The sequence below is a fragment of the Balaenoptera musculus genome, chromosome 15 (genome assembly GCF_009873245.2).
Source record: "Balaenoptera musculus isolate JJ_BM4_2016_0621 chromosome 15, mBalMus1.pri.v3, whole genome shotgun sequence".
Classification (NCBI taxonomy): Eukaryota; Metazoa; Chordata; class Mammalia; order Artiodactyla; family Balaenopteridae; genus Balaenoptera; species Balaenoptera musculus.
This window is the reverse complement of record NC_045799.1, coordinates 77,852,367-77,866,558: the sequence shown is the minus strand read 5'-3', so window position 1 is coordinate 77,866,558 and position 14,192 is coordinate 77,852,367. Positions and strand designations below refer to the sequence as shown.

At 43.2% G+C, this 14,192-nt stretch overlaps 1 protein-coding gene and 1 non-coding gene across 4 annotated transcripts in view; both read right to left on the bottom strand.

Annotated features, from left to right (window-relative positions):
- The window catches only part of LOC118881757 (general transcription factor II-I repeat domain-containing protein 2), a 55,735-nt gene that overhangs the window by 40,737 nt on the left and 806 nt on the right, over positions 1–14,192 (bottom strand). For 2 of the 3 annotated variants that reach the window (XM_036826959.1, XM_036826957.1), the window contains exon 2: positions 6,536–6,639. In XM_036826959.1, the coding sequence (XP_036682854.1) occupies positions 6,536–6,634 (99 nt within the window). In that variant the 5' untranslated portion in view covers positions 6,635–6,639. Of the gene's footprint in view, positions 1–6,535; positions 6,640–10,377; positions 10,447–14,192 lie in introns of all 3 variants that reach the window. The other variant, XM_036826958.1, reaches the window with a different exon arrangement.
- On the bottom strand, positions 3,247–3,319 carry TRNAE-UUC. Its single transcript has one exon. It is a non-coding gene; the product is annotated as a tRNA-Glu (tRNA).

Genomic DNA, 14,192 nt, shown 5'->3' with positions numbered 1-14,192 from the left:
ATTGGCAGGCAGATTGTTAACCACTGCACCACCAGGGAAGCCCAACAGTTAGGATCTTGAGATGAGATTATCTTTTTTTTTTTTTTTTAAATGAAAGTTGGTTTTTTATTTTATTTATTTATTTATTTATTTTTGGCTGCGTTGGGTCTTCGTTGCTGTGCGCGGGCTACTCTTCGTTGCTGTGAGTGGGCTTCTCATTGCAGTGGCTTCTCTTGTTGCGGAGCGTGGGCTCTAGGCACGTGGGCTTCAGTAGTTGTGGCACGCGGGCTCAGTAGTTGTGGCTCACGGGCTCTAGAGTGCAGGCTCAGTAGTTGTGGCGCACGGGCTTAGTGGCTCCGTGGCATGTGGGATCTTCCCGGACCAGGGCTCAAACACGTGTCCCCTGCATTGGCAGGCAGATTGTTAACCACTGCACCACCAGGGAAGCCCAACAGTTAGGATCTTGAGATGAGATTATCTTTTTTTTTTTTTTTAAATGAAAGTTGGGTTTTTATTTTATTTATTTATTTATTTATTTTTGGCTGCGTTGGGTCTTCGTTGCTGTGAGTGGGCTTCTCATTGCAGTGGCTTCTCTTGTTGCGGAGCGTGGGCTCTAGGCACGTGGGCTTCAGTAGTTGTGGCACGTGGGCTCAGTAGTTGTGGCTCGCAGGCTCTAGAGTGCAGGCTCAGTAGTTGTGGCTCACGGGCTTAGTGGCTCCGTGGCATGTGGGATCTTCCCGGACCAGGGCTCAAACACGTGTCCCCTGCATTGGCAGGTGGATTCTTAACCACTGCGCCACCAGGGAAGCCCAAGATGAGATTATCTTGATTATCTGGGTGGGGCCACAGGGGTCCCTTAATGAAACCACAAGGATCCTAGTATAAAAAGAAGGAGGCAGAAGGGAATGACAAGGGAATCCAAGGGCACATTGGTGCCCTTGCTGGAAGGAACCACAAGTCAAGGAATTCCAGCCCAAGGAGCTGGAAAGGGCAAGGCACAGTTTCTCCCTGGGAGCCTCCAGAAGGAATACAGCCTGTTGACACCTTGATTTTAGCTCTGTAAAACCCACTTTCTGCCTTCTGAACTCCAGAACAGTTGTCAGATAAATGTGTGATGTTTAAAGCCTCTAAGTTTGTGTAATTTGTTATTGCAGCAAGAGGAAGTTAACACAGGGCTTGTGACAGAAAGAGGAAGGCAGAATAGGAGACAGCAACCTTAACTGATGTGGTTAAAAGACCTCACTTTAGCAAAGTTTACAAAAACGTATGTGCATGTGTTGCTAGGATCCCTCAAGGCCATGGAAGTGGCCAGTGCAAGGGAGGTACCCAGAAGCTTTTAAGCTCCATTAACTTCACGGCAAATCTATCTCTGTGTCAAATGAACCAGAAATTCAGCTCTTTATCTAAAGTACAGAATCTGGTATTAGGTGAAGTTATCAATCTTTAGCCTTAACTTAGGTCATCAGTGGTAGAAAATATCTTTTTAAAAGCATTTTTTTCTCATTATGATATATGCTGTTACAATAATTTCAGCAGATACAGAAAAGTACACAAAAAAAGAAATCACCTCTAATTCCATTACCCAAAATTACCCACTATTCACATTTTAAAATATGTACACACAATTTTAAAAAACAAAATCAGAAACATACTACTGTATATAGGTTGGCATTCTGCTTTATTCACTTTTCATTATTTCTGAGCATTTATAATCCTGAAAAATGTGAGTTTTGAATGAATATATAATATTCTATCCTATGTATATGCCATAGTTTAACCATAGCATTACAGAAGTTATTTTCCTATTACAAATAACACTACAATAAACATCCGAGTTGTATGTCAATTATACCTCAAAAAAAAAAAAAAGAATTCCAAGGATGTAAACATTTCTGTACACGTTTATTTCCATGGGCTGGAATCATGTCAGTGGCATACCTGACTCAAAGGGTATAAATTCTTTTAAGCTTCTTGAAACATTACAAATAGCATTTCAGAGGGGCTCACACTCCCTCCAGCCCTGTGAGAAAGGCCACATCACCTGACCATGACGAGCACCGAGAATCATTGTTTGTGGGCTGGCCTTAGTGACCTGATTCCCAAGAACAGGACTTGGAGAAGAAAAGAAATAGTAACTTGACAATGGAGAAACGTGGCCGACACTACTTACTTACTACTTAGAGTCCTACCGAGAAACAGAACCAACAGGAGATTTTATATATATAAATGCAATCACAATGTTAAATAATTATGTGTAATATACACATATATATAACACTGAGATTACATGTGTACATATAATGAGATTTATCATAAGGAATTGGCTCTCGTGATAACAGAAGCTAAGTCCCACCATCTTCAAGTTGGAGACCCAGGAAAGCCAGTGGTGTTGTTCAAAGGCCTGAGGGCTGGGGACCCCTGATGTAGATTCCAGCCCGAGTCTGAAGGCCTGAGAACCAGGAGTGCGAGGGCCGGGGAAGATGGACGTCCCGGCTCACGCAGTCAGGTGGAGAGCAAACTCAGCCTCCTTCCGTCTTTCTGTTCTATTCAGGCCCTCAATGGATTGGCTGATGCCCACCCACGCTGGGGAGGGCCACCTGCTTTACACAGCTCACCAATTCAAACGCTAATCTTTTCCCCAAACACCCTCACAGACACACCCAGAAATGTTCTTCAACCAGCAAGTTGACGCACAAAGCGAACCGTGGCGCCACCCTGACCCAGTGATCCAGGTGAGCCCCACCAGTGACATGTTGATGCCACGCACCCCTGAGGCGATGTGACGAGAAGATGAGGCATCTCACCTCTCCGGTCTTCTTTCCAAAACTCCATAACCCTGGTCTAAACAGGAGGGCTACATCAGAGAAACCCAAACGGAAGGAGATTTGATAAAATACCTGACCGGAACTCTGCAGAACTGTCCAAGTCATCAAAAATAAGAGGAGATTGAGAAACTGTCACAGATCAGAGGAGCCTAACAGGACATGATGACTAAACGCCATGTGGGATCACAGGGTGGAGCCTGGAGCAGAAAAAGGGCATCAGTGGACAAGCTGATGAAATTTGAGTGAAGTCTGGAGTTGGTTGATAGTGATGTACGGTATTGATCTATTAGTTTCGGCAAATGTCCCATAGTTACGTATAACGTACCACAGTTATGTAAGTTATGGGTGAGGAGTATGTGGGGACTCTGTATGATCTTTACAGCTTTTCTTTTATTTATTTATTTATGTTTTTGGCCAGGCCACGCGGCTTGTGGGACTTTAGTTCCCCAACCAGGGATCGAACCTGGGCCCCCTGCAGTGAAAGTGCAGAGTCCTAACCACTGGACCACCAGGGAATTCTCCAGCTTTTCTGTAAATAGTAAAAGTATTCCTAAATACGATAACATTTTATTAAAACACACACACACACACACACACACACACACACATCTCGGTTTCTGAAGGCTTGAGGAAGGGGTGAGTGAGAATAACGGTTTAATGACTGCAGAGTTTCAGTTTAAGAAGATGAAAAAGTTCTGGAGATGGGCAGTGGTGAGGGTCACACAACAGTGTGAATGTACTTAATGCCACTGAACTGTACACTTAAAAATGGTGAAGATGGGGGGCTTCCCTGGTGGCGCAGTGGTTGAGAATCCGCCTGCCAATGCAGGCGACACGGGTTCGAGCCCTGATCTGGGAAGATCCCACATGCCGCGGAGCAACTAGGCCCGTGAGCCACAATTACTGAGCCTGCGCGTCTGGAGCCTGTGCTCCGCAACAAGAGAGGCCGCAATAGTGAGAGGCCCGCGCACCGCGATGAAGAGTGGCCCCCACTTGCCGCAACTAGAGAAAGCCCTCGCACAGAAACGAAGACACAACACAGCCATAAATAAATAAATTAAAAAAAAAATGGTGAAGATGGTAAATTTTACGCCATGTATATATATATATCCTACCACACACACACAAAACGTGATTTTCTCAAGAAAATGTCATAGCTCACATCCAATCCGTCGGTAAGTCCTAGCAACTCTACCTTCATCAGATCTTTGTGGTCCCATCACTTCTTATCTCCGCCACTCCCACCCTAGTCCAGGCCACCAAAACCTCCCACGTGAACCACGGCCTGCAAACTGGTCTCCCTGCTTCCACTCGTGTTCCATGGTCATCGACTGTTTGCACAAGCACCCCCCGCCACTGCCATCACTCCTTTGCTCAAAACCTTCCAATGCCTTCCCACTACCTGAGGGAAAAAGTCCCAGTCTTGATATGATCTGGTTACTAGCTGCCTTTTTTTTTTTGGCTGTACCGTGTGACATGCGGGATTTTAGTTCCCCTGACCAGGGACTGAGCCCGTGACCCCTGGCATTGGGAGCACGGAGTCTTAACCACTGGACTGCAAGGGAAGTCGCAGCCTCTTGTACTTGACCTCTGGCCACATCTTCTTTCCTCACTCTGCTCCAGTGTTACTGGACTTCTTGATATTCCTTGAAAACACCAAACTTGTTCCTGCCGTGGGGCCTTTGCACAAGCTGTTCTTGGTGCTTTGAACACTCTGCCCCAGATACTGGCCTGACTCACTTCCTCACTTCATCTAGGTCTTTGCATAAAGGGCAACTGCCCAGAGAATTTCTCCCACACCACCCCCCTTAACCATCTGTTCTCTCCCCTAAACCTCTGTTTTCTGACCTTTGTTTTATTAACTATTTTTTAAAAAAATATTTATTTATTTACTTGGCTGTGCCAGGTCTTAGTTGCGGCATGTGGGATCTTTAGTTGCGGCATGTGTGTGGGATCTAGTTCCCTGACCAGGGATCGAACCCAGGCCCCCTGCATTGGGAATGCGGAGTCTTAGCCACTGGACCACCAGGGAAGTCCCCCTGACCCTCATTTTAAAATAATATTATATGTATTATATTTACTGATACAAATACACACACACACAGAGTTTGTTTATTGTCTGTCTCCCTAAATAGAACATGAAATCTATGTGAGGGGGACCTTATCTGTCTTCTCAAGTCTTCTGGCCCCAGCACCTAGAAGACCTTGACATATAGGAGCTGCTTCATCAATATTTATCAAAAGAAGGAATGTGGTCAGTTCTGGGGTAAGATATTTCTAGTTCTCTTCAAATAGATCTGATGCTTTTTAAAATAATTCATTCCAGGGTTTGTTTGTTTTTTTTAACATTTTTATTTACCCTCAGATAATCTAGGATAATCTCCCATCTCAAGATCCTTAGCTTAGTCACATCTGTAAACTTCCTTTTGCCAAATAAGGTAACGTTCACAGGCTCTGGGGATGAGGACAGGACATCTTTGGGGGCCGTTATTCAGTTTACTATAAATTGCTTTAAAATTTTCTCTTTATAGTTGGTTTTCTACAGTTTAAATATGATGGGTCTAGGTAGGCATGTGTGCATGTGAGTGAGTTACCTGTGTGTTTGGTATTTTGCCAACTGACCCAATAATGTTCTTTATAGAAAAAGTAAATCTCTCTCTAGATTTTTTTCTGGTCCAGGATCCAATCCAGGGTCGCACTTTCTATTGGCTGTCCAGTCTCCTTCCACCTGGAACAGACAGATCTCCATCTTTGTCTTGCGTGAGACTGACATTTATGGAAGTCCAGCCCAGTTATTTTTGTAGGATGTCCCTAAATCTGGGTTTGTCCTATGCGTCCTCCTTAGAGGCAGGAATGCCACAGACGCGGTACTGCTCCTCCTCAGTGCCCCCTACCAGGCAGCTCGGGAGGTCCCTCCGTCCCATTACTGCGGATGTTCCCCTTGGTCACTTGATTAAGGGGGTGGCTGTCAGGTTTCTCTACTTTTATAAAGTTACTGATGTTCCCTTTTTTAGTCAATACGTATTTTGTGATCAGATGCTTTGAGGTTATGTAAATCTCCCCTCAAATTTTCACCCACAAGGTAAATTTTACACTTTGGATGTAAATAGATGCATATCAATGGATTATTAATTTTTTAAAAAATTTATTTTATTTATTTATTTTTGGCTGTGTTGGGTCTTCGTTGTGGTGAGCGGGGGCTACTCTTCGTTGCGGTGCGCGGGCTTCTCATTGTGGTGGCTTCTCTTGTTGCGGAGCACGGGCTCTAGGTGCGTGGGCTTCAGTAGTTGTGGCACGCGGGCTTCAGTAGCTGTGGCGCACGGGCTTAGTTGCTCCGTGGCGTGTGGGATCCTCCTGCACCAGGGCTTGAACCCATGTCCCCTGCATTGGCAGGTAGATTCTCAACTACTGCACCACCAGGGAAGCCCCTGGATTATTAATTTACCTTTGACTTTAAACAAAAATTATTCTCAAACAAGGTAACGGAGGTGCCTTCATTAAATTTTCAGATCTAGAGAGATTACATTTATACAATTCCATCCATAATGTAAGAAAAAAATTTCTTAATTATCTGACAAGCCCATCATCCCCTATAAAAAAGGATATGTGTACACAGATAGGATGTAACACTGAAGCTGAACATCAAAAATGTCGGTGAAGTGTTTCACCGTTCTGATGTTCGGCAGTGATCCAACCACGTGACATTTTATAGAACTGCAAAGCCATCTCACCATGGACTCAAGGGCAGACACGAGGAACGTCACCACCATCCTGCTCTCCGAGGACTCCTCATTTGTGATGGGCAGGGTGGACATTGCTACTTGGGCCATGATCCCTAGGAAAGAGAAGTATTAGGAAAGTGAGTGGTAGAAATTCAGTGTCCTGCTCAACACGTTTAGAGCTGTGAGGGTCCTCACAGGTGACCTAGTTCAACCCTTCCTTTAAAGTTGAAGAAACCAACACTTAGAGACAGTAAGTGATTTGCCTAAGATCTCTGTAGAGCAATGCTAACTTTCCATAGTGTATTTTCCACTAAACCTAGATATCACCTTCTCATAAAATAAATTCAGGTATTATGCTAGAGAGGCATGTTAACTATTTCCCAGACGAGGAGGAAGGAAGGTAAGGTCCTTTACTGATCCAGTGTTGTTTTGTCAGATTTCAGCATGACCATGCCTGGCACCACATTCTAGTCCACATACACAGGAAAAGGAGAGAAGTGGCTTTGTGTATTACAGATGGGAAGAGAAAATCCCTTCCTTCCTTTCCCGGCTAGGACTTCTGCATGAAAGCTCATTCTAATTTTCCCCAAACTCTAAATCAAGTGAGCATTAAAAAGTTTCTTTGAAAAAGTTTCTCTAACACCATAAAAAGAGTTCTTTGAACTAGAGCATACAATGTAAGCACTTGTCATTGTGTCCTGCCCCTGCAATATCTGGCTTAATTATGTTTGTAAGCAAAAGATAAACAGATCAACATAAATATGTATCTGGGAGGAAGCCTAAAGATCTACGGGGGTGAAGTACGGTGGTCCTATAAGGCTATTCAGAAATATTCGCAAACGTTTCTTTCAGAGCCCGTGGTTCGATTCCTTGCCCACTTGAAGGTATGTGGCCGCGTGCCTTGCCTTGGCCGAGGATGTCAGGGAAATGACATCACTTCCACGCAGAGGTTCCTGCCACACTCCTTTCTCTGCAATGGATCCACCACGTTCCATATGGTTGGGTTCCAGATTGAGGAAACTGTGGATCAGACCCACAGCCAATCACAAGAGACCTCTAGTGCACGCAAAGAATAAATCCTTGCTCCTTGAATGCACCAAAATCTGGTGGTGTTTTTAACCATCGCCTACCCTAGCCAATCTGGATGGATATAGCAGGCTGAAAAGGAATTCTAAAAATATAACAACTCATCTGTCTAGATCTTCTGAAGACACTTGAGGATCCTTGAGGATCTCTTAAGTTAGAGCTAAAGTCTTCCTGAGAAAGAAAGAATGTAGACTAGCACATACAGAGCCATTAGGATGCAAATTGTTTGACTTAACATTTTTTTATAACTTTCCCTATTATGAAATAGAACATGAGAGTGTGACATCATACCAGGAACATAAATTAACAGGCAAGACCTGGGCATGAACAGGTGAAGAAATATACTTCAATTTGAAGATTTTATTTTATTTATTTATTTTTAAAAATATTTATTTATTTAGGCACGCTGCGAGGCTTGCAGGATCTTAGTTCCCTGACCAGGGATCGAACCCCTGCCCCCTGCAGTGGAAGCGCGGAGTCCTAACCACTGGACCGCCAGAGCAGTCCCAATTTGAAGCTTTTAAATAATTATCTTAATATCAAGCCTTTGACACTCTTCTTGTTATCACACCCATATTTGAGAACAGATAGAAGTTTGTGAATGTTGTTTGTCATAACAAGAAGTCTATTCCCATAGAGCTGGAGTCAGAAAAAGCAGCAAGCAGCACCACCAAGGACACGTGTTAAGTCTTAGAAACTCTTTCCTCTAGCATCTAGATTCCATGATCATCACTTAGTACAGCAGGCCGAAGAAATGGGTATCACAAAGTATGAAACAGCAAAGGCATGCTATTTTTGCCACTTACCAGACTATTCACTTAGATTATGCCCTATCCTGATTCTTTGGGAGCTCAGAATATTTTCATTCATAATTCTTATTTTCCCTTTATTATCCCAGACAGAGAAAAAGGAGCAGATGTATTCTCAGGTTACAAACATGTTGATTTGTCCATGAAAAGCTAGACGCAGGGCAACTTCCTGCCTACTGTTGTTTTCACTTCTCACCTTCAATTGCTGTAGATCTGCTATGCCAATCACATTCAGTGTGTGTTAAGAAATGGGAGGGACACCATACCAACAGCGCGTGGGGATGCCACAGGCGAGGAGAAGTCCTATTTCATTACCAGAACTTTTCAAGAGCATCTAGTACTTTTTGATGGTAAGAACGCTGGAGGGGACTGAGTCCCATCAGGCTTGATGGGGAAGGATGCATTTCGTTTGGGGCTTTCTACTCTCTAGAAACGGCTGTATCTGGATTACAACAGAAATTCACTTAACTGTTCTTTGCCTGTCCCAAGAGGTCATTTCCCTGGATAGTCCCTTTTTTAAAAAAAATATTTATTTATTTATTTGGCTGTGCCAGGTCTTAGTTGCGGCACACGGGATCTTCATTGCCACATGCAGGATCTTTTTTTAGTTGCAGCATGCGGAATCTTTAGTTGTGGCATGTGGGATCTAGCTCCCTGACCAGGGATCGAACCCAGGTCCCCCTGCATTGGGAGCGCAGAGTCTTAGCCACTGGATCACCAGGGAAGTCCTCCCTGGATAGTCCTTAGTCAACGCTGTTCATGGAACATTCCCTGCACCCCTAACCCAGTGACTGCATCCTCTCCTGCTCCCTTTGCCAGAAAGAAACTGCCATCACACAGTGGCATTAACAGCGAACACCAGAGGACACACCAAGTCAGGCTGGTGATGCAAGCTTACAGGGCATGAGGCATGATGGGCTGGTCCTCACAGAAGCAGGGGCCAGGAAAGCCAGGTTGTGGGTTCCCCAGACCACCAACCTGCTCTGGGACCCCAGTGGGCAGCGGCCCTCAGGTTCCTCCTCTATGACTAAATCAATCACTTACTATGAAGGTTCCTTTCACCTCTGAACTGCTATGGGCCCCCTCGTTTTAAAATCAACGGAACCACATATTACATGAGTCTATGCATATGAAATGTCCAGAATAGGGAAATCTATAGAGACAGAAAGTAGATTAGTGGTTGCTTAGGGCTGGGAGGTGGGGTAGCTAAAGGGTACAGGGTTTCTTTTCAGGGTGATGAAAATGTTCTAACATTGACTGTGGTGATGACTGCCCAACTCCATGCATATATTAAAAACCACTGAATTGGGGGCTTCCCTGGTGGTGCAGTGGTTAAGAATCCGCCTGCCAATGCAGGGGACACGGGTTCGAGCCCTAGTCCGGGAAGATCCCACATGCCGCGGAGCAACTAAGCCCGTGCGCCACAACTACTGACCCTGCACTCTAGAGCCCGCGAGCCACAACTACTGAAGCCCTCGCACGTAGAGCCCGTGCTCTGCAACAAGAGAAGCCACCGCAATGAGAAGCCCGCGCACCGCAACGAAGAGTAGCCCCCATGCGCAGCAACAAAGACCCAACTCAGCCAAAAATAAATAAATAAATAAATTTATTAAAAAAAAAAAAGAATTCTGATTAAATTACTTCATGTTAAAAGGTCCAACTTGAAATAATTTTTATTTATACAAAATACATCTATTGGCGAAGCTAGAGTTTCACTCCAATTTCTTTTCTTTATCTTTACGTGTCAGCTGCATTACTTGTTGAAATATTAAAATAATTTTCCCATTGGAAGTTACAGAAATCTCACAAAGATTTTTAAATAAGCTTTTAAATATAGTGAACATGTGTTCAATTTTTATCTAAAATAAAGCAAATATTGTTTTAAAAAAGGACTCACGTGGGTAAATTTGCACTGTTCTAAAGATAAACCTGGAACCAAGCTCTTTAATACCTTACTGTTTTTTAAAACTGTGATGAAGAAATATATTCTTGACCATTATCTTTCAGAGTTAACGAATTCAAACACTGTTAAAAAAAAAAAAAGACTATGTCTCATTCAGCGGAGTCGAGTCTTACAATGGAAGTAGGTACACCAAAAGGCAAATTCAAGCATGGTCAGTATTATCCGAGGAAGCAGTACATATCTTTCCCAGAGAGAACATTTTTCTTCCATGATTTCTTTCATTGTTTAGTGGAGAGGCTTTTCTAGCTCTTTATCAGCAGATGCAACTTTGCCGACACCACACATTTTTTCAGGTAAGTAGTTCTGAAATCTGTCAACCACCCCTAGCGGGCTCTGTGTTGTCTATCACAAGTCCATCCCCTCTTTGGTGATGGTTTCCCTTTTCTCTTAGAATTTTGCCATCGATAGATATGTCTTTAGATTTCACGTCGTCTAGCCATAACTTTAATACTTTGCAGTCTCTCTAAAGCCTTATCACATACTTGGCTGGTCACCTAGCAGCTACTGGAACCCTCAAAGCCACAGTATGGTGACTCTCATATTGATGACATGAATAGTGGATTCATCGTGACCTCTCTGTGACCTCTTGCTAAGTCCTGTGGAGCCAGTTTTCCCTGCAGTGTTGACATGGGTCATTGTTTCTTCCATTAATCATCCAATGATGTAGTGTAGGGGCCATGATGTATGAAAAATACGCATGTTTAAACAGTAGAACCAGACACAGTGCTGTGAGATGCTCACACTGACAGCCACCAGAGATCTGAGCCCACTTAAGGGACTGGCGTATTCCAGGCTCTTATGCTTGCACCTAATCCGTAATTACACCACAGTAATCTCCGAGAGGACGGTGATGCCAAAACTTTAACAGAGAATAAAATAACAGGCAGAATGAAACTAGGTGGAACTCAAAAAAGCTATTACTGGTTGGCGTCAACTGTGCTACTGGCAATAATTTAAAAAATGTATGTTTCGTAATTATTGCTCTGTTTGCACCCCCTTTACTTAACAGCAGATGGAGGCAGGAACTTTGTCTTTTACATTTTATGATTTAGAACACACCATGTGTCAATAGCACATCCAAACTAATGAACCATGGTTATAAGCTAATCATGTGGTTTCCCACCTCGAGGACATTTCCCTGAGAAACAAAATCGTTGCATTCTAATAGTTAAAAATCCTTGACAATGAGAGCTTGTACCAGAGTTCAAACCCCCAAAGCCTATATGGTGATTAACTTCTCTACTGAAATCTAAAGCACCAGCTATGTTCATTTAGATCACAGATTTTATATAGTGCTTAACTTTCTGCTTTTTTAAAACTGGAGATGTAAACTGAAACAACTCTCAAATCTCACAGTTTTCCCAGCAAACTTTGAGGACTTTCTCTCCTTTTCAATGTTATATTTTACTAATGAAAAGCAAACATCAAAACCAGACTACCACCTATTTTTATAAATAAAGTTTTATTGGAACATAGCCACACTCACTGGCTTGCATCTTGTCCATTGACTGCTTTCCTGCAAAGGCAGGGTTGCATGTGACAGAGACCACATGTCCTCAGAGCTGGAAATATTTATTATCTGACCCTATACAAAAAAAGTTTGCCCATCCCTGTTCTAGAATTCATTTCCACCACTTAAATTTTGGAATGTCATCCACTGCATTTATCAAACCTCTGAAATCTTGAAATAGACACCTGCTTTATTTTTTAAACTGTTTCTAAATTTACCTTTCCAAAGGTTAATTTTTCAGGTCCCTGAAGCCTTGATTTTAATTAGCAAGTTCCCAAGGTGCTACCTTCTCCCTGACTCAGCCCAGGCCTACAGTAAGTGGAAACTACAAATGCAAGTGTACCTATTCAGCATTCAACAGAAATGTATTGAAATGGTCAAGAGGTACAAACTCCCAGTTATAAAATAAATTAGTCCTGGGGATGTAATGTACAGCATGGTGACTATAGTTAACAATACTGTACTGCATATTTGAAAGTTGCTTAGAGAGTAGATCTTACCACAAGAAAAAAAAATTGTAATTATGTGATGTGATGGATGTTGACTAAACTTATTGTGGAAGTCCTTTCACAATACATACATATGTCAAATCACTATGTTGTACTCCTAAAACTAATACAGTGTTATATGTCAATTATATCTCAAGCTGGGAAAAAATATCCTAAAAAAAGAATAATAACAAATTTCAAGACAACCAGGACTCTTCTGGAATGACCAAGGAGTATGGAAAAGAACTAGATATAATATGTATTTTCAATGTCAAAAAATGAAAAAAAAGTCAAAATTAAATGCTTGGGAATTCCCTGGGGGTCCAGTGGTTAGGACTCCACAGGTTCAGTCCCTGGTCGGGGAACTAAGACTCCACAAGCCGTGGAGCACGGCCAAATTAAATGGAAAAAAAAAGCTTAACAAATAATCAAGAACTTTAGTTTAGCCAAACAAATGTTTAAAATTAAAAAACATGTAATGAGCACGTGCTATGTGAAAACATACACTGCTGGCAGGAAAGACAAGGGGGAAACAAAGTGATTTTTATGTGAATAAAATCCACATCCTGTGGTCTCGAGTTAGACAGACCTGCATAGATACAGCAGAATAGCAGGTAATGACGGCAAAATGAAAGCCAGAACCCCCCGAAATGGTTCTGAGTCGACAACCTGGGGGATGAGACTGAAAGCATGTTAGCAAGTTCTGCAGCCTGAGAATTAAGAGAAGAGACCTTCCAGGCAGCAGGTGTGGGCAAACACCCAGAGCTCTGGGCAGCAAACATCGGGCACTAAACAACAGGAAGGCAGAAAGAAAGTTGACCCGCTCCAAATGGATTAACACCTGCAGTAGCCTGGCGCCAAGCCCTGTGTCCACTGAAGGCAAGGTGGCCGGTCACACAGATCAAGCCTTCCTCTCCAGGTGGAAGAAAAGAAGAGAAAAGGCTGCTCAACTCTTCCATTGCAGCTATGAGCAATATTCAATTTGCCAATTTCCAATTCCGTATTTAGACATCTGCTTACTTCAAATTACCAGCAGGAAACTAAACGGTGGCATTTTTGGCTCAGCCATTCCATTCCTTGGTATGTACCCAAGAGCTGAAAACAAATGTCCACACAAAAACTTGAACACTGATGTTCAACAGCAGTATTCATAATGGCCCAAAAGTGGAAATAATCCAAAAACATTCATCAATTGATGGAAAATGAAAATGTGGTATATCCATACAATGAATTATTATTCAGCCATAAGAAGGAATGAAAGAAGCCAGATCCAAAACACTCCCTTTGATGATTCTATCCTTAGGAAATACCTGGAATAGGCAGAGACATAAGGATACAAAGCACATTGGCGGTGTCCAGGGCGGGGATGGGAAGGGGGAATGGCTGCCTAATGGATATGGGGTTTCTTTGGGGGTGATGAAAACGTTCTAGAATTACTGGTGATGGTTGCACAGCTCTGTGAATAAACAAAACCCACTGAATTATACACTTTCAAAGGTGAATTTCATGGCGTTATGTCAATAAAGCTGTTATTAAACAGCAAAGCCTGGGTTCGAAGCACGGGGAATATAGCCCTGCAAGCCTTTTTTCTCCTTTATCGCTAAGTCATAATCGTGAGGGACTGTAGTCTAGGACCAGAGACTCTTCTTCTGACCTCTAGGTCGGTTTTCTGCCAACAAACCGGCCACTGGTGGCCACCCCACTGACCACACCCACAACAAACCCCACACCGCGCGCCACTCGGCAACGCGCGCGACAGGAGGGGCGGTGTCGGGACACCTCCGCCCTGGAGCCGGGCGCAGTTACCAGG